We start from the raw sequence: 21,393 nt of genomic DNA, 5'->3' as shown, positions 1-21,393 counted from the left end.
AACAAGGGATGGAAGTCTGTTCCACCAGCCAACTACCTGCTGGCTAAAGGCAAATTTCCACACATCTATCCTACATCTGTCTTTCCTCAATTTGAATTTATGCGATTATTCTGAGCAAGAGGAAGAATCCCATCAGCATTGAGCATGCTCAAACCATTCAAGGCTTTATACACCTGTATCAGATCGCCTCACCTCACTTGATATTGATGGTTCAATTGTTGTTGATTCTGATCATCTAGCTGGCAAATTGAATGAGTATTTTGCATCTACTTTCACATATTAGGAATTCTGTATGGAAAGGGAGGCCAGAAGCTTATCAAACTAACAGGGAGTTATAAACAATTTTGTAATAACTTAGATTAAAGTGGAGGAAAAATTGTTGAAGTTAAATATAACAAAGGCACCTGGGTTGGATAGGATCTCTCCAATTATATTAAAAGAGGAAGCAAAGGAAGTAAGCAGGTCCTTGCCATGATTACGAGGGCATCCTTGGACTCTTGGAAGGTCCCCCACAGACTGGAGATGTTCAAATGGATCCTAAATTCATAGAGGGATTGAAAGGACACATGAGTAATTACAGACATGTTAGTTTCACTTCTGTTCCTTGGAAAATAATGGAGTCATCATTAAAGAAGCACTGCAAAATAATCTAGAAAAGACTGCAGTTACAGTTCAGACACAGCATGGGCTTTTAAGAGCAAGTATTGTGTGTCCAATCTGATTGGATACTACAATGTGGTCACAAAGGAACTGGATGCAAAAAAATAATTTTGATATCATACAGTTGGATTTTAGGAAAGTTTTTCATACTGCTGTACATGCAAGACCACTGTACAAATTGGAGTAGTACAGCATTAAGGGCAAGTTGCTACAATGGATAAAAGGATGATTGAGTGGGAGAAGACAGAGTGGCAATTGATGGACACTGCTTTTCATGGACTAATGTGTAGACCCCCGGGGTTGGGTTTTCGGCCCATTGTTGTTTTGTATATTTATCAATGATACTGATGAAAGTATATCACGGTTAATGTCTAAGTTTGCAGATGATAAGACGGTTTGCAGGGTTGACAATAATAGTAATGATAGTATAGTACTGAAACAGGATCCACAAAAGTTGAGCAGATGGGCTGACAGATGGAAACTGAAGTTTAATATTGACAAATGTAAAGTATGCATGGGGGAGGGGCAGTAACCCCAGAGTAATATACCAATTGTGTGGTACTACACTCAGGGTAGTAGTGAATGAAAAGGACCTGGTGGTAACTGTACAGCCAGATATGAAGTTTTTTGAGCAGTGCAGACAGGCGGCAAGAATAGCTCATAGTATCTTGTCAATGATATACAGAAATTTTTATAGCAGGGATAAGGAGGTGATTGTCCCCTTGTATAAGGCAATGGTTAGGCCACACCCTGAGTACTGAATACAGGTCTGGAGGTCTCATTTTAGGAAGGCTGTAGAGCTGTTGGAACGAGTACAGAGAAGAGCAACGAGATTGGCGAGTTGAACAAATGGTTGCTCTTACCAAGACAAATTCTGCAAATTGCAGCATCTGGAGACTAGGCACCTGTGAGGTAATCTAATTGAGGTGAATAAGGCCTTGAATGGTTTGAGCAGGCTCAATTTGCCTTTAGCCAGCAGTTTGTTGATAGTTGGAACAAACTTCCATCTGTCGTAGTGGAGGTCGAAAACTTAAAAAAGTTCAAGGCAGAATCATAGGCAAGCATTTGGAGCGAATGGATGGGTGAAGTGGGAAGGGGTTTTTTTTTTTTTTTTTGGCTGATGCTATCTAAGTTGCTTTCTTCCATCATATGTGATTACTAATGCTAATGAGCTCTGCCCATCTTTAGATCTATTGAAGTAGTTTGATGTCGTTTTTGAATTGTGGCCTTTGTACTTGGAGACATAGTCCAAGTGTGGTCTCACAGCTGCTTTATACATTATTTATCTCATCTCTACAAACCAATATTCAATAAATCCTCAACAGGACAACAATGTTAACCCTTGCCACCCCCTACACACTTCTCTGTGATGTTCATGTTCAATAACTCCCAAATCGCTTTTGTCTCTATTGTTTTTATTGTTTTACAATGGAAACCTCAAAATAACTTGAAGCATTGAGCATGCTCAATTGCTGATGGGATTCTTCCTCTTGCTCAGATAATCGCCTGAGAGGACAAATTCAAATTGAGGAAAGACAGTTGTAGGATAGATGTGCGGAAGGTTGCCTTTAGCCAGCAGGTGGTTGATTGATGGAACAAACTTCATCTGTCATTGCAGAAGTTGATATCTTATATAGATTCAAGGCAGAACTAGACAAACATTTGGAGTGAATGGATGGGTGAAATGAGGTGGTTTTTTTTTTTGGTTAATGCTATATAAGCTTGCTTTCTTGCATACCTTTGCTAATGCTTATGCTAAATTGTGCACTAATTCTCCCAAACTTTCACTCATTAGATGTACACATTATTTTCAGATTACTATTCCTCAAGTTAAGACCATTCACAAAAGATAGCTGCCACTTCTGCCCATCTTTGAAGTCTGTCTAAGTTATCCCGAAGAAACTGTGCTCGGTGCTAATCATTAACTACTATACTGAGCATCTCCACATCAGACTTGTATCCCTTCATCAATGTCATTTCAGAAAATCAAAAACAAGAGTGGTCCAAATACAGATCCTTGAAGAATTCCAATTCTTTCATTAGCCCAATCTGAAAAAAAACTCTTTTGTGACAAAGCTCTGTGCAAAGGAAACGTCTCTTCCATTTTAAATTAAAAAATAAAATTGTTTCCCGAACACTGAATATACAACATCATCTCATCTCAGAGAAAGATAATTAAAATTTGCATCTAATCAACTATACGTCTGTCTATTCATCAATAATACACCTATGATATATATATATGCATCAATGGTCATAAACTTCATTATTTTTCAGATATTTACACAGATTAATTAGACTGGTAGACCACCAGTCTAATTAATCTATGTAATGCAAAGTACTGCATATGGGTAGCAGTATTCCCAAAGTAACATAACAATAGTAAGGTTCCTCACTCGGGTTAGTAGAAAATGAAAAAGACCTGACGGCAATTGTGCAGTCGTTTCTGACTGCACAATTACCCCCACCAGTATTTCCTGATCAGTGACAAGCTTCCAGGGCAGCTCGTGGGATTTTGTTGATGATATACAGGAATTTTCCTAATGAAGATAAGAAGGTTTGCAGACAGGTTTGGAGGCCTCATTTAAGGAAGGATATAGAGCGAAGAGCAAGAAGATTAGTAGTAAAGGGTATGCTTTTTTACCAAGAAAACCGTCAGTTCCATAAACTGCAGCCTCTGAAGACCGAGAAAGGATGGTTGCAGAAGTGGAATAAATTTAAGGAAGAACTAATAAAACTATTGGAGTTTGCTGCTTCTCTTTCTCTCTCTCTTTTTTTTTTTTTTTTTTTTTTTTTGGTGGCTGATGCTGCATATGCTTACTTTCTTGCATCGCTAACCATTAGTTATGCTAATATTAACTTGAGCACCATTGGTCCAATCAGTATCGGATTACGCTTCAATACAAAAGAAGCAAGGTACAACAATGAGTGACCCAAGTTAACATCCCCCTCTGTGAGACATTCTGATTTGCTGGCTCACTATTTCTCTGTATAGCTGTTTGGCATTTCTTCCCACTAATTAAGCCTATAGTACATCCCAACTCTCAATGTTATTTTCTCAGTGCTTATATCACACCAAACCGACTCAACATTACACTCATTACTCATGCCAACTGGATGCACTGCCACAGATTTAATATGCCTCTTATCACAGTAATCTCAGATTAACTACATTCAGGATGGATGAAAGAGTAAAATATCTGGAAATAATTCTGCAGTCAAATATAAAGTTCTCTAAGCAATGCAGACACCAGGATGGCGTGTTTTCAATTATATACAGGAATTTTGTAAGGAGGGATAAGAAGGTGATTATCCCGTTGTACAGGGCAATGGTTAGGCTGTATCTTGTAGGCTGCATCTTGTCAGGAAGCCCAATTTTAGTAAGGATGTAGTTCTTCATGAGTGGGTGCAGAGAAGGGCAACAAGATTGTTGAAGAGAATGGAAGGGTGAGTTTACCAAGAATGGCATCAGCTCTGCAAATTAGAACGCTTCAATACAAAATCAAACACCACAATCAGATCACCTGTGAGGTAATCTGATTGTGGTGTTTAAGGCTTTGAACAGGTTGGGCAAGCTCAATGCTGATGGGATCCTTCCTCTTGCTCAGACTACCACAGAAGCAGGGATAAATTCAAATTGAGGGACATTTGCAGAATAGATGTGTGGAAGATTGCTTTTAGCCAGCAAGTGGTTTATTGCTTGAACAAACTTCCATCTGTCATTGTGAAAGTGGATAGGTTAAATAAATTCAAGGAAGAACCAGACTGGTGGGAATGATAGGTGAAATGGGAAGGCTTTTTTTTTTTCTTCTGATGCTTTTTAAGCTTGGTTTCTCACATCATATGCCACTACTACTATATTACTAATACTACTACTAATAATAAAATATGTACATTCCCAGCTTCGCCTATCTTTTATATTAGCACAAGCTGGAGTAACTAAAAAGAGAACAAAACCTGCATAAACATGAATGTGTTTAATTGTGGATTAAGATTAGTACATATAAATAAATGATTTGGGGGTGGGTTATATTGCATTTTGGGAGTTGTCATACACTCTTCTAAAAAAAAGGAATTTTGCTGTGTCTCTCTCGACTGCACAGGGCATAGAGATGCTGGTAAAGCATGTCTGTGCCCTGTGCAGGCATATGAAAGCACATTTATCATACTTGTGTAACGAAGAGTAATATCACTTATTCACAATTCTGCATTCTATTCTTAGTTTTTATTCACCTGCCACTCATAACATTCCCTTTCTACAATATATTTACAAGATGGAATACTTTATCTGACCTTATTATTTTTAGGTAACACTTCTCTTCACAAACATTGCATCTTTACCTTTTTTGAATAAAACTAGAGTGAAAAAAGAAAGTTGAATTAGGTGATAAATTACCTGATTGTTAGCAACAATATGAATTGTCCCATGTGTTGAATAATCAGGAAGGTCACTTAGATGGAATGTTTCATAAACTATGCCTTGACCTGAAAAGGCAGCATCACCATGAAGCAAGATGCTCATCACCTGAAGAGATTAAAAACAGTTAAAATTATTCAAATGTGCTTTTCCCCTTTGTTTCATCTCTCCATATCACATAAAAAAAAAAAAAAAAAAAAAGAGTATTACATGCAAGTGGAGCAGGTATTTAATGCTTCTAAAATTAATGGAATAAAAAATTTAAAAAAACTCGCCATTTGGGAAATTAGATATTATGCGAATATGGAACTATTTCTTAAGAATAATACAAAAGTCCAAAACTGGTAGACTCTAACCTTTAAATCATAGTTTTTATTATTATTATTAGAAAAAAGAACATCAACCTGTCAGTGCTGACATGAGTTGGTGGACATTCCACCCCATCTAAAAATGCTCAAAAACACAGGGAATTCTGAAATGTCTGCTTTTGTTCTTCCTTTTTTTCCCCTCAATGCAATTATTTTACCTGAAGAAAAATTCTGTTATGTACCTTTATTCTGGTCTAAGAATATGTAATGGTAAGGTATATTCTTATGTCAACAAAATATAGGAGCTGAAGGGCAATCCTGTACATACAAGTAATAGTGTAGAAAGTACAAGAGATAGAAGGCTACTCTAAGTGAATCTGAAGTAAAAAAAAAATTCACTGAACTGTAGTTGCTTCTCTTTGAAATACTGGTTGAATGATAACAAACTATAAACTCAACAGTAAAAGCCAAATTGAGTATTATTAAAAATAGAATAAGGTAAATGGCTAGGGGAAGATTCTACAGTGAATTTTTGAAGTTCCAGTCTAAGGAAAAAAAAACTGCATGGGATGTGTTTTACCTCTACAGCATGGTTAGGTTGTCTGGCCACTAGCCTGACAACCTGGTTCTGGAAGAAGAAACTCTAGATTTGAGAGGATAGAGAGGATATGGCAATGGGGGCTCTGTGGAGTACAAGATATAAGGTATTAATTGAGAAAAAAAATCTTAGGTGGGAGAGAATAATCCAGGATGGGCGGGGCAGTGAATCTGGTAATGTTTCTATTGACCATTTCTACTGTGTTAAATGGTTCAAGCTTCTAGTAGTTCTCTCAATGGAAATGAATACATTAAATGCTGAAGATTTTAGGACGTTTTAAACTTGAAGGTATGGCTCTTGTGGGTGCTGTGAAATAGCCTTGATGCTGCATTTCTCTTCAAACAACTTCAACAAGCATTAAGGCCACACAGAATAAGAGACCTCTAAGGAATCATGAATCTTTGTAGTCCCTAAGACTTACTCTATGAACTTGATTGGATCAGAAACTTCATCCTCCTCCTCAACAACACAATCCACTAAGTGCATTATCTAGAATGTATTCAACAGTTCAGATACTTTCCACATGATCAACCATCAAAGCCCTCTCCACTTTCCTTTCTCTTACCATATAATAATGGGGAAAATTTATCAATAAAAAGAGCCAGCAATACAAAATAAAGGTACATTTTACAGAGAAACATAAGCTTCAATAGAGGCTTGAAACTGGGCCTCTTGGAGGTGCATGACTGTCTACTAAGTGGACTGCCAGTAAAGTTTCAGAAACGTCAGAAGCTGCACAGTTGAACACACTACTGGATTACAGCACTGCCTATCAGCACTACTGTGATCCAGGAGAGTGACTGGGGAGACAGAACAACATCAAAAGAAACACCAGCAGATTCATCTTTGCTCTTCTGGTTTACCCTCTTCCCAGACTGCTGCTTCAAACTGCTCTTCCACCCACATTCAGTGTTTCTTCTGCCAGCACCAGAAGACCCTAAAAAATCCAAAACAGCAGCAGCTAGCCAAGCAAACCCAGCTCCATCCAGAATATTTAATCCATTATCCTACAAAGGTAATTGCACATTCAAAATCCAAAAATTGCAAATTCAAAGCAGACAGACCAGCACCTATCAGCATGATGTTCATCACACACTGTCCAACTCAAAGAAACGATATTTCTGAGCATACAGCTCTCATAGATAGCCAATATGGACCAAGAACAATTTTCTTCTTACTTCTACATTAGTAGCAACCACTGTCAATTCACTCTCTGGGGGTAAATATGTTGCTGTTTGAAGAGTTCTTGGCACAGATTTAGCTTAGGTCCAGTTGCACCTAACAAATGATATTGAAAATATTATAATTTTGGCCATTTGATAAAAGGAAAAGGATGCTGTTTCAGAAAACAGAAGATGAAGGGATAAATGAGCAAGAAGAAAACTTGGTTCCATGAGCTCAAAGTAGGAGAGTAAATGGATGTTGCTGAGGCAAGTGTTTGGAATGGTTTGTAAGACAGAGGGTGGGGGGGAATTATGGAAGCCAATTCAGAATAGTGCCAAAAGAAGTATCCATACAAAAGGCATGAAGCTGTTGTTGTTATTTGGTTTTTAGGAGCATTAGCAACTAAGGCCATACTGCTCCAAGGATATGCGGTGGTCAATCCCTGACCTTCCCGCATCCTCCGTATTTGGTGGTGACGGGCTCGAACCCCGGTCTAATCAAGAAGCGTGTGCTATGCATTTTTGCTTCTTCCCACCTGGCTACGGAGGCGCCTGGCATGAAGCAGAAACAGATCTATTAGACAAAGGACAGCGAAATTCATTATGTACCCTAACCTCCCTCTGTTGAATTGAGCCTAGAAGTCCTGAGAGAGAGAGAGAGAGAGAGAGAGAGAGAGAGAGAGAGAGAGAGAGAGAGAGAGTGTCATGGGGCATTTCTTTACATTCTTTTTTTTTTTTTTTTGCATTCTTTACCAGAGACTTCTCAAAATCTGCATTAGCTTGTCTAATTCCTTTGTGACTTTATTACAGATTAATTTATATTTATCATAAGCTTCAGAATCAACTGATAATTTATATGTTATGTCATGCTTTTTTATTTCCTGACAAAAAAAGCCTCATCATTTCATCCATTTTTTGAACCTAGAGCTTCATTTCTTAGTTAATATCAAGAGCCTAGTGTCTATGATTAATTAAATAAATGTTTCCCATTTAAAATTAGCTGTTGGTAAGTCCTTATAAAGGCAAAAGCTTCCCTTTACCCTTGACAGTAGTTGCATCTTTAGAATTAGTAGAGGCATACGATGCAAGAAAGCAAGCTTATGCAGCATCAGCAAAAAAAAAAAACACACCCTCCTATTTCATTCCTCCATTCGTTCCAAATGCCTGTCCAGCTCAGCCTTAAATTTATTTAGGCTATCAACTTTCACAACAAAAGATGGAAGTCTGTTCCACCAATCAACCACTGGATAAAGGCAAATTTCTGCTCATCTATTCTACAACTGTCTTTCCATAATTTGAATCTATGCCCCCTCAAGTTCTTAATCTGAGCAAGACGAAGAATCCCATCAGCATTCAGCTTGCTCATCCCATTCAAGGCATTATACACCTCAATCAGATCACCTCGCAGGTGCCTACTATAATCACTGCCTTCTCATGGGTATTTTACCTGCAGATTCTTAATGCATGAAGAATGGCTGCTGATAATTAGATCAAGAGTACTCCTTCCTCTTGTTTCTTTTCTATGCTGCTGTAGAAAACAATTATCCAATAAATCTCCAAATGTCTTGCTAGTTTATGAGTTTTCAACTCACAAATTCCAGTCAACACCTGGAAAGTAAAAATCCCACATACTGGCCCACTCTATTATTTTGTATATTTGTGTGTTATGCTCATCACAGTGATTAGGCCTACAACACACCTACTCTCATTTTCATTTTCCTGGTGCTCATATCGCACCAAATTGACTCAACATTGCACTGGCCACCCATATAAACTGGATGCACTGCCACAGATTTAATGTTTCTTAACTAAGTGTATAAATCCTTTCTCTTCCTGTCTGTTTTATACACACTGTACTGAGTTCGTGCTGGGATGTCAATGAGTGATTAAGCATATTAGGAGGATCCACTTGATTGTATATGGCAGCAGGAGACCATCAGTGACTATCAAACTTGCTATAGATTTCAGAACTTTGGAGCAAAATACAGTGCTCCATTATATGCAGCAAGGTAACTGTACTGTAAGAGCAATTTTTATTTCTTTTTGTTGAGTTTTGCTTGTCTCTGAGTGTTTCCAACAGCTATGTGGTAACAAAGGTGTAGTTAGCGATCACCATCATTTTTACAACATAGTTGTTTTCTTTGTTACAGGGTATAGTGGTCATGTTCGTATCTTGCTAAAATCCAATGAAAGACAAGAAATCCTCATAGATTTTTTTGTAAAACTTAGTGTAACATATGCAGATCTATTTATTTAGATGATTCACATAGTGTTTGATAATGAAACGTTTGATTCACACCCACCTAAAATTTTCACCTCTTCCCACTTTGTGTGCTTACTTTGTCTGTTGATAACTTGGCAAAAAATAAGAAATTTTTCATGAATGAAATTTTGTTTGAATCCTCAGAGCAGTGTTTCTCAACCTTTTCATTGCTGTGGCACACTACAATACTCATATATTCACAAATGCAAAGTTATTTCTGTTGGGTATGTTTAATAATAAACTTATTATTTGTGTAGTATAGGTGAACAGATCTAGTACTAGGATCAAAATGTGATGTCACACAGACTGCCGGTAGATGCTCGGATCGGTGCGGTGTAAATAAACAAATTTTTCGCTTGAATTAATTTTTATTATAAAACTTAGATTTATTATTATTATTTTTTTTAAATTTGTATTTTCCATGGCACACTTAAAGCATATTCACAACACACAGGCTGAGAAACACTGCCTTAGAGACTATGCCTCATGTTGCCTCATACATACCATAATGTTGCAGAATTTTTAAATTTTTATTTTGTATTTTCCATGGCACACTTGAAGCATATTCGCAGCACACAGGCTGAGAAACATTGCCTTAGAGACTATGCCTCATGAGATTTATACATACCATAATGTTGCAGAATTCGCTGAATAATAAGTTGCAGGATATGAAAAATGCAGAAAAAAATTGACGTCAGAATCTGAGAACAAGGAACAGGATTTAAACCCCACAATTTTCATTTTACAAACTAAAACTGATGAAATCCCGCCTCAGGTTTTGTCTGACAATGAGGACACAAGGTTTGGACCTGCCTCCAGCAAAAGAAATAAAATTAAATCCAGATCAACGAGGACTGCATTCCCAATGCAAAGAGAAAGGAAAACCCAATGCAAAGAGAAAGAAAAAGACCAAGAAAATGAAGGAACAAGAGTGGGCACAAGGAAGAACATCACAAGCAACTGGCTCTGCCCCAGACAAAGTGGTTTCTGTTAGATTACAGTTAGAACAATTAATGGCCAACAAAATGGGTAGGATAACTCCTACAGTCTGCAGAAGTATTATAGAATGCTGGACTGAACTTGAGCATACAGTAACCAGGGCTGGCCCGACAGTATAAGCGAACCAAGTGATCGCTTGGGGTGGCAAAATTCTGAGGGCGGCAACCTGCCCAAGACCATTTTAGTTCTTTAGTTTTGATAATCTAAATCGCAAAATTCTGAAAATAATCTTAATTCTGCTGTATTGATGCCAAAGACATTCAAATGGTAACAGCTGAAGACATTTCACATATTGTTTGGAAACATAGGCTTATTAAAAAGATATTGAATTCTTTCAATATATGATTATCTTAATAGGAGGACGTCCCATGTTCGCTGATGCTTGCCACCCCCCCCTCATTGCTTTCTCTGTATTTATTCATTCATTACAAACAGGTACCGATTACATTTAGACTGGTTTAATGGAAACATTTTATGATTTTAATGAATTTATATACCATTTTAATAAGAAATTAATAACATATATGTGTTAAAGACCTATAATTCAGCCTTTTTGTTATAAACAACATTTTTTTTTTTTTTTTGGTAGTTGTTGGCGCATAGGCTTCTGTGGCCATAATGCACCTCCCAAGGTTTTTGCAGTACTTTGATCCAAGCCCGAGGCGGGAATCGAACCCGCGACCTTTGGGTTGCCAGGCAGGCACGTTATCCACCCGGCTAGCCCGGTCGGCCAAACAACATTATAAATTACTTGATTTTTTCCCTGTGCATCCCCTATAATTTAATGAATTTGATTTATAAGGAATTTATATTTCGTTTTTAGACAAATAAACTGCATGATTTGATAAAAAATAAACTTAGGGGAATGAAAATTACCGGAGATTAAATTATCTGAGATAGTGTCGAAATAAGAGAAACAAAGAAATAAGAAGCATCCGATTTATTTGCATTTAATCCATAATTTCATTCTTTTTTGGGAAGGTTTTAATCTTATTTTTAATGTAACCCTTAATGCCATCGCACTGAAATTGTCGAAGCGATACAAGTAATCGTAGAAATTTTGTAAAAGTTACAAAAACTCGAATAACAAAACCGGATCAAAGGCAAGAAAAAGAATCCATTAATTTCATGTGTTTTAACACTAATATCTTACTATTCGTAATAATATCTTGTTACTAAATATCTTAAAGGATAAAAAATGAAACCATCAAAACAAAAAAAATAAATAAATAAATTTATCTTTTATCTTATCTTAATCCTAAGTAGAACTCATGATAGTTTGATTGAGAAATTATTTTAAACCTTACAGTAGATATTCGTTAAAACTGATACTCAGGAATTTCAGACTTCTAGGTTTAGTTCTCACCATGTTAGTCAATGATAATAATAATTACATTCATTTCATACATTACTGCTGTAAAAATATCAAATAATATTACAACAGTTATTATTATTTACTATTTTCGATTTCATAATTATAAAAAATTGAAACACTATTCCTTATTATTTTACAGTTAAACGAACAATTCTTGGACGTAAAAAATTATTTGGTACTGATTATTGCAAGAGAGAGGCTAAGACTCAATTAGAAATTAAAAAGCAATCAGGGTCATTAAAAAATTCTTAAAAAAGAGCCAGCTTTGAGAGAATCTGTAATAAGTGGAACTGTGGTTCTCAAAAATAGGAAAGATGAGCTTTCTTCACATGAGTCTGCAGAAGAGGCAGATAGCGTAATAAATTCAGATCTTGGAGAAGAACGTGTTGATGGGATCATTGATAATACTTCAGATCCTGCAACCTGGTCATCTGGTATGACAGATTCACTTAGATTAAAAGAGTTTTAAAAGGACTGGAAAAGCCAAGTGCTGATTTTAATTACCCTAAAGATAATAATAACTGTAGATTTACTGTTGCAAATGCCAAAAGGAAATTTAGAAATGGAGAGGAGATTACCAGAACATGGCTTGTGAATTCACCAATTAAAAACGCTGTGTTTTGCTTTTTTTGTAAACTCGTTAGCTCGACAAAAATTTCACTTGCTCAGGATGGTTATAATGACTAGAGAAATTTGAGTCAAACTCTTAAAGAGCACGAAACCTCACCAATTCATTTTGAATCATATAACAAATGAATAGAACTCAAGAAAAGGACTTCTAGTAATGAAACATTAGATTCACATTTTCAAAACAATTTGAGTGCTGAAACTAGTCATTAGCATTGTATTGGAAAGAATATTTGCAATAGTTGAATTTCTCAGACACCAGTGTCTTGCATTTAGGGACAGATTGTATGAAAGCAATAATGGGAATTATCTGCAATTAGTAGAGCTGCTGGCAAAATTTGATATTGTCATGACAGAGCATTTCCAAAGAGTAAAATCCAATGAACTCCATAACCACAATTTAGGGAAAATAAGATATGAGAAAATTTAAAGCAGGCAAAATATTATTCAATAGTTGTTGATTGTACACCAGATGTAAGCAAAGTTGAATAGATGTCAATAGTAATATCAATCAAGGAGCAGAAATTTGTGAGCATTTTCTGAATTTTGTTCCAGTTGAGAAAACAACTGCATTAGAACTTACCAAAGCTATTTTTACGGAACTTGAAAAGTCCGGTACAGTAGACTTTCGATTTTCCGGGATGGATGGTAAAAAGAAATTCCCGGTTAATCAATTTCCCGGTTAATCCAAAAATACAGTAAGCTCCCGACATACATAAGAGACATTTCAGGACTTCTTACGTAAGTCGAATTTTACGTAACTCTGGAATGACTAATAAAATATTGCTGCTATATTCCTAATATGCCAAAATTACAAAAACCACATAATGTTCTCAGAAGAATGAAGAAAAATAGTTTTATATTTTTAATTAGTTCAATTAAAAACTTTATCTGGGGACAGCGGTAAGTAACCGGAGTGGCACATAAGAAAAGAAAACATAAAAGGAAGAAAAAAATGCATGTTACTGTACAGTTTTTACAGTACAGTAACATGCATGTTACTGTACTGTAAAAACTGATATGTATTTCGTGGCCTTGGTTATTATATTTGCCCTTCATTGGTGCTGATCACTTCACCGTTTCTCATATTCTGTCCTTTATTGTGTTCACCGTTGCCACTGACAAATCTGAATTCCGCGTGATACTTGTTAATGTTTGACCATTTTCATACATTCTTATTAGTTTAATTTTCTGATCCAAATTGATCGCTTTCCTTTTGTTGGTAGATGTACTAGTACTGCTGTCACTTATTCTCTTAGTTGGCACCATGATAACAATCAAAATTAAATTTTCTGAAAAGAACTTCACAGGATTATTGACCATGTGAGCTCACATTTTACTAAATGCACATTTCTGGAGGTCATTGCCAAAAAACAATAAAAACAATTTTTACTTTCCAGGTTATTCTGCTTGTCTGTAGTGTGACCGGGTAGTAAACTCAATCTTATTGCATTTGCTATAGTACAGCTGGATAGCCGGAATTCTGTGCACTTTTATGTTATTATGGTGGAATGTGTGTGTCCCCTTCACTGAAATCTTCAGCCATATAAGTCCAAATCTACATAAGATTGGAACTTACTGTATCGAAAAATGTTCAGCAACCTACGAAAAATTCAGTAAAAGTGTAAAGTGTGATTAGGGTCTAATGGCACCAGGGGTTTCTCCCATCTCCGCGTAGTCTACATTGTCGTGTGTTACAGAACACTGTAAAGGCCAGAGATTTAAGTGTATGGATATTGTTGGGTGTAGTGTCGTATACCATTGCTCATCTGGCCATTTAGCCGATGGACCCCTACTGAGGCCCAACGTTGCCCACACTTAGCCCCATGGAGGCAAGCCAGGTACACCAGTATTTTTAATTAAATACTCTGGCAGGTCCTGCCACCTAATTTCCTGGGATTTCAGTGGCTAGGACCTTAAAAAAAAAAAAGGGAGGTGCGCTAGAGATTGGGTCAGGCCAAAGGAGTTTTAAGTTATACAGCATGGAATTAAGAATTTTGGGTGTAGGGCTTGGATAATTTTGACATGGGATGAATACTAGTTGGAAAGCTAGAGGAGGGGGGGGGGGAGATTGAAGGCTGGGGGAGTGAGAGACAGAAGTATAGGGTCGATAGAGTAGATGACCACAAAATCAGTGAGGCAGGCCCATGCCCCACAGGAAGGAAAGAGGGGGGGGTGGCAGGGAGGAGAGACAAGGGGAACCATCACCTCCCCCCCCGGCAGGAGAACAGAGGAGAAACAGGGCCGCCCAAGAGAGCATGGGTTCAGGATCGCCACCAATGCTGGGTGAAGTCATAGTTGGCAGAGTCCAGTCCAAGAAGGTCAAATTCGAGTAGTGTAATCCTGGGACAGACAGGTCCTGTCCAGGTGGTGAAGTCATTTCAATAGTGAGCTGCATGAAGATATAATTGGTAGAGTCAATCCGAGAGGGTCAAATCCGGGCAGTGTCAATCCTGGGACAGACAAGTCCCGTCCAGATACTGGAGTAATTTCAGTGGTGAGTCAACTTGGTGGGGGCGAAGCCACAGTCATGGTAGATCGAGGTTATATTGAGGCTGCATTGTACAGGCATGAATATTGTGCAGGTTGAAAGTCTTTGCGGGGATTGCAGTACACTTAAGCAAGTAGTGGTCTTGACACCTGGCTGATTAGGCCATTTCATTGTCTAGTTGGGTCTGATTCTGAGGTTGTGGTAGGGTTTTCCGCCTCATGAAGAGGCCCTGAGCAAAGTTAGAAAAGGCTGTATAGGTATGGTGGTCTTCCAGGAGATGTTGCTCCTGGTCTCTCGGGATGAAATGAATTTGTGTGATGAGAGATCTGAGGTCATCATATAGTAGGCAGTCATGCATCAAGTGGTCCCAGGTCTCCTGGGCACCACAGGTGCAAAGGGAGCTGTCGGAAAGTCCAAGAAGGTTCAGTTTGCTGCAAAAGGCACCATGCCCTGTTAGGAAGTATGTGGTTAGAAGGCCTGGAGAGAACCAGGATGGTGATTTGGGATTTATTTTGCATATGTCCGGTATAAATCTATGGGTGATGGCCCCTTTGGTGGATTCAGACCATGTAGCTTGCCAGGTCTGTTGTAAGTAAGTTGGGAGTCTGCTTTTTTCACTGTAACAGGTGTTAGCAGGATCAGTGGTAAAATCAATAAAGCTAATAGACTTTCCTCTGCTGAGTTGATACAGCATCCCCACATGGCACCTCAAGGTCCAGGGGCAGTACACCAGCGAGGACCTGTAGTGTGCATGCTGGAGGTGCAACATTGTTTGCTGTTTGGTTTTTAGGAGCATTAGCAACTAAGGCCATATTGCTCTGCGACATGCGGTGGTCATTCCCTGACCTTTCCGCATCCTCCGTATTTGGTGGTGATGGGCTTGAACCCCGGTCTAATCAAGAAGTGTGTGCTATGCACTGCTGCTCCTTCCCACCTGGCTACGGAGGCACCCGAGGTGCAACATGCTCTGGTTATTGTAAGGAGATTTGGCCATTGAATGATGTTCAGCTTTCTTCGTCCTACCACAGTGGAGGCTTTGGTGAACCATACGCCAGAAGCGTAGGTGATAGCCGGTATGAATATGGCTTTATAGAGTAATGCTAAACGGCATTTTTTGAGCCCCCCTCATCTTGGCAGGTCACCCTTGCAACCAGTGCAGCATAGTTTCTTATTTTCCTCTGTAGATAGAGGAGGTGTGGGAGAAATGTTAGTTTGCTGTCGATGATAATGCCAAGGAGTTTCAGATGGGTAACAAGCTTGATGGTTGTGCCATGTATCTTGATTTGAGGCGGCCTCCACGTTTCAAGACAGCCTTTCAGTAGAATGGATTGGGTTTTAGTGGATGAGATGGTCAGATGGTTTTTCCGGACCCACTCTTGCAGGGTAGTAAGAGCTTTGTTGTTCAAGTTGAGCCCTGGATTGTTGTTTGTTTGTTAGGAGCATTAGCAACTAAGGCCATATTGCTCCGGCATATGCGGTGGTCATTCACTGACCTTTCCGCATCCTCCGGATTTGGTGGTGACGGGCTCGAACCCCGGTCTAATCAAGAAGCGTATGCTACGCACTGCTGCTCCTTCCCACCTGGCTACGGAGGCACCTATTGAGCCCTGGAGTCCCCTGCCAGGATCAGAGAGAGATCATCAGCGTATGCTAAGGTCTGGACATTGCCTAAGTCAGTACTGAGAAGCTCGTCGAGTACAGAGATCCAGAAAAGGGGGGGCCCAGGTCAGAGCCCTGAGGGCAACCTCGGTGGACACAACGTTCCCCAATGGAGAAGGGAGCCTGAACCACAATGCTTCTGTCACTGAGATAGCTGGCAATGTAGTTGTAGAGATTTCCTGGGAGTTCAGCGTGTCTCAACCGTCCGAGGATGCTTGGCCACCATAAGGTGTCGAACGCCCTGGCAAAGTCGATCGAGATGATGAGGAGGTACTTCTGGGTGCAGTTTCTGGTAGCATTGGTAATGCTGCAGAAACTTTGGATTCAAGACATGCCCGGCTTGAATCCAAATTGATTTCGTGCTGGTAGCTGTGCAGTATTGTAGTGGTTTTCCAGTCTCCGTCTAAGGAGCTGCTCAAAGACCTTAACCAGCACAGAAAGGAGAGCAATAGGTCTGTACGAGTCAGGTCGATCGTGCAGTTTAGTTGGATTTTTGAGTATGAGCCAAAAGGATGCAGTTTTCTAATCAGTTGGGAACCATCCCTTTAGCAAGCAATGGTCGAAAAGGTTTAGCAGTGTTTCCGGAGCGAATTCGGCAATTTTTTAAATTATTTTGGGCTAGAGCATGTCCAGGCCTGGTGACTTGTTATTTCTCAGTCTCCCAACAGCCACTGAGAGATCCTCAATGGTGAAAGCTTTTCCATGAGTGCTAAGTTATAGTTGTTATTGTCGAGGTTGTCAAGCTGCTGTTGTTCTGGAGAGTTGTCATCTGGTGGCATTTGAAAGAGTGATCAAGTATGTTTGAAATTGAATGCTGCCAGGTGGTGGTCATGTGGTCTTGTGGATTGATTGTGGAGCGAATAACTTCACCTCTTGGCAGTTTATTTGTTGTTACCTTGAACACGACACCCCAGGGGGTCAGAGTTACCAACCGTTGATACCAAGTGCTCCCAGGACATTCTTTTATGCTGCCTGATCATCGCGTTGTAGGTGTTTCGAGTCTCTTTGTACTCCTGCTGGAGGTATTCAATTTCTGCTGGGGGCCAGGATCGCCTGGTCCATTAAAATGCACACCTCTTTTGGTTTACTTCGTGTCTGAGGGCCTGAAGCTCCCTTGACCACCAAGGGACGGCCCAAGGGATGGGGTTTTTCCATTTTACTGCTATATTTACAGCCTTCATAATTATGTCTGTGATTATGTTTCCCATTGTGTCTGATGGGAGTCTGGATCTTGCATCTGTATTGATGAGTGTTTCTTTAAACAGGTTCCAGATACGACACATATCTGATGGTTCCAGATGTGTTCCAGTACAACACAGATACGTTCCAGTGCATACAGATGTGTTCCAGTGCAGTGCAACACAGATATGCTTTGTTCAAAGCGTATCTGTGTTGCTTCTGTCTGAGAATTGTGGACTGAGTGATCAATCTGTACATATTTAAAGTTATGGCTTGATGGACTGAGGTGGACCAGCCCTCCTGAACATGTCCAATCTGACAGAAACCTAGCAAAGAACCTGGTGGAGAGAGTCACATCAATCGTGGCTTCCCAAAGTGAGCTGGAAAACGTCAGCAGGTTGTTGGGCCTATTAATGACTTCTAGACCACTATTAGCCAGGAACTCCTCCAACCGTTGCCCATTTGTAGCACCTCTATGCCCTGGGGTCTCACTGTGCCAGGGTGCGGAGCGGCAATTTACGTCGGCACAGATGACAATCTTTGCACCTGCCAGTTCTGTTGTAGGTACTGGACTGCACGTACGATGTCCTCTCCCAGCCTACAGTACAGGAAAATGCGTAGAAGTCACCCAGAGAGGAAATGATGTCGGGCGCAGGTGGCCCATGGAGAGGAGAAATCAGATATCTGCATCACAGTCAAGTGAGGATTCCTCACAGCGATCACCGCCCAGGGGGTCACACCACGAGCCTGGACAATTTTGTAGGACAAGGGATATCTGCTCATTTCATTTGAATGAGTGTAGGGTTCTTGTATTAAGAGAATGTCGATGTTTTCCTCATCTGCCTTCTGTTGGAGTTGTCCCACAACAGCCTTTGCCCGCTGCATGTTTATTTGCAGGAATTTTATCTTGTTGCTGTTATACTGTTTATACAGTGTCCCCAAAATTTATCCGTTGTTGGAGCATGCTCTTGGCCTTGATGTAGACAGGGCATTTATTATCCCGAAGTGAGTGGGCATGAGGTAGTTTCTGGCTTTTACAGTTAGCACAGATTAGATTGTTGACCTTGTTCAGGTAGGTTTCATAGCTGTAGCCTTTTTCAGCACAGTGAAAAATTAATTTTGTTCTGCAGGTCTGTTCTGTCTGGATGCATGTGTGGGTCATGTGACCAAAACAACAGCATCTCAGGCATTTTGGGACAGCTACATGTTCCTTGTAGCGGTGCGAGCCCCAATTTATGTACACTTGATTGTGGTGGGTCAGTATCTGCCAGGCTTTTGGTGCCAGTTCTGCAACCCAGTTAAAGGAAGTGCCACTTCTAGACCGTTTGGTACTTTGGCTTTATCAGGTTAGCTGGATCCTCTTTTGGGAGTATGTGCTGGAGGTTACGCCTGTACAATTCATCTCGTATGGTATTGGGGGTCCAGGCCCTTGTCGATGTAAAAAATTACTATTGAGGGTGCCTTTTTCCTTGGGGGGCTCGGCTAGAAGGCCCAGGGTGGGTATCTTACCATTTGTTAATATCACATCAGCGTCATCCTTCGAGTCAGTTTCTATGATGATGCCCGTATTTCGGGTCTTTCGGATGGATTTTATTTTAGCTTTTCTCAGGTCATCAGTAAGGGAAGCGATTACAGTCATCTTAATCTCCTCGCTTGTTTTTGGCGCATTGGCTTGAGAACTACAAGGTGTGGTGTTGGTAGTAATGTCTTTCTTTTTGGTGGCAGGTCCGTTCTCGTATTTGGCTTTGTGTTCCTCAGTGCATCAGCAAAAATTGGGGCGCGCTGTAGCATTTGTGTCCCCCTACATTCGAGGTATGCCTCGAGTTTGGCCTCATTCCTCTCAAAAGCAAGGTGAACATTGCACAGTATAGTTTAAAACTTTGTCCAGATACCAACAATGTTGCTCCGAAGGGTTGAGGTAATGCGGCTGGAAGACTCTTTTAGTTTATTTGGAGCTCTTTGACTTAAGCTATAAAAGTTACCCCTCCTTTCTCCTAACCCCACTGCGCTATCTGACTACAGGATTCTGAGATAGTTCAGAGATTCCTGGCTCGAGGAGGGTTAAGTATTCCCCCTCAGATTTAATGTAATCTGTTTATAGCAGCAAGCGTCAGTATCTATGAATAACTATAGCAATAAATTTGGTAAAAAATAATTTTAATACAAACTAACAAATAATTACAATGTAGATACATATCTATATACACATTTGACAATTTCATAGGATCTCACACAACTGAAGGGTTAAGGTTAATCAATTATCAACAACAGTATAGCAGTAACTATATATTCGTTAATTAGACATTCTCTTCTCGATTATCAATGTTCAGTCTCACTTGGTTGACTCGTATAACATGCACAGTACATAACATATTATGTGTACAATTAACGTTTTGTATAATGGTAAGTATACATTACTATATTCAGTCAGGTGACCCTTAATCATAACAATTAATCTGTTTCACAAAGAACTTCCTTATAGGATTCATATGCTTTTAATTAGTCATACATTTGGTTAGTTCTAATATTATCTTACTTCTCACTTATTTTCTGATACTCACTGTAAGTTAAGCCATACTTCACAAGTTACATTATTTGTCTGTCTTAGAATGCAGCAATTATTCTCATTTATTTTTTTCATATCCCATTTATTTCCATTAATACACAACTCCCTTAAGGGGTATAAACAACGCTTCCTTAGAGGTTTAGAGTCATTACACTTATTTGGGATACCATTCCATTCTTGTTGGAATTTCAACTGGCAGTTCCGTCTGGAGTTTTAGAGATGTTCTCATATAGCAAGGGTTCTGGATCGGGATGAATATGATCACTGGCATCCATGGGCAGTGTACATCCTGGCGACGCTGTATACATTCGATGAAACGGCCACTCCAGGCATATAGGATCAGGATTTCTTGATTCTCTAACCAGCTTTGTTACAACCCAATATTATTTTGGTTTTTTAGGAGCATTAGCAACTAAGGCCATATTGCTCTGGGGATATGCGGTGGTCATTCCCTGCCCTTTCCGCATCCTCCGTATTTGGTTCTCATGGGCTCGAACCCCGGTCTAATCAAGAAGCGTGTGCTACAACTGCTGCTCCTACCCACCTGGCTACAGAGGTGCCTACAACCCAATGATTCGTTCCTTATAGGCAGATGTTTACCATTATTCTTCCACTCTAACGCTCTTTATCATTTCGTTTCATTAGGGCCTTGATTACACTAAAAACTCCCATTCTCCATAACTGTTTTTTTCTACTGCACTCCTTGCTAAAACCTTTTAGACTCCCCTCTCTTTTACTTTCTTCAAGCTTTCTACCAATCAGAGGGTTTACCACAAAATTCTCCATACCGTTTTTTTTGGAATTTGATCTCCCTTTTTCTCCAAGAATTACTCTCCCGTTCACATTCCTAATTAGTTACACCCTATATTAGGAAGTCATTGATAACATATTTGATGGACAACTTCACCAGCATACTGCACTGCTACATTCCTGGTGTATGAATCAGCATACCCTCAGGCGTGACCAAGATTATCTTTCCCACTAGCCCGCTTTTTGTTGCTTTTGTGTGATACACTAACAATTAAAATGATTTGCATTAATTTACTCATTTAATTCAATTATTACCTTTATCTCTCTATTTTTTTTTT

General features: G+C 39.4%; 1 protein-coding gene across 3 annotated transcripts in view; it reads right to left on the bottom strand.

The window, feature by feature from the left end:
* Nucleotides 1-21,393, bottom strand: part of LOC150081753 (2-oxoglutarate dehydrogenase complex component E1-like) — a 1,213,922-nt gene that overhangs the window by 669,847 nt on the left and 522,682 nt on the right. For all 3 annotated transcript variants that reach the window (XM_090378853.1, XM_090378854.1, XM_090378852.1), the window contains exon 10: nucleotides 5,057-5,185. In XM_090378853.1, coding sequence (XP_090234979.1) covers nucleotides 5,057-5,185 — 129 coding nt within the window. The remainder of the gene's footprint in view (nucleotides 1-5,056; nucleotides 5,186-21,393) is intronic.

This window comes from Mastigoproctus giganteus, chromosome 8 (assembly GCF_048544385.1).
Source record: "Mastigoproctus giganteus isolate SK-2022 chromosome 8, ASM4854438v1, whole genome shotgun sequence".
Lineage (NCBI taxonomy): Eukaryota > Metazoa > Arthropoda > Arachnida > Uropygi > Thelyphonidae > Mastigoproctus > Mastigoproctus giganteus.
Note: the sequence above shows the minus strand (reverse complement) of the source record. Positions and strands in the feature narration are given on the sequence as shown.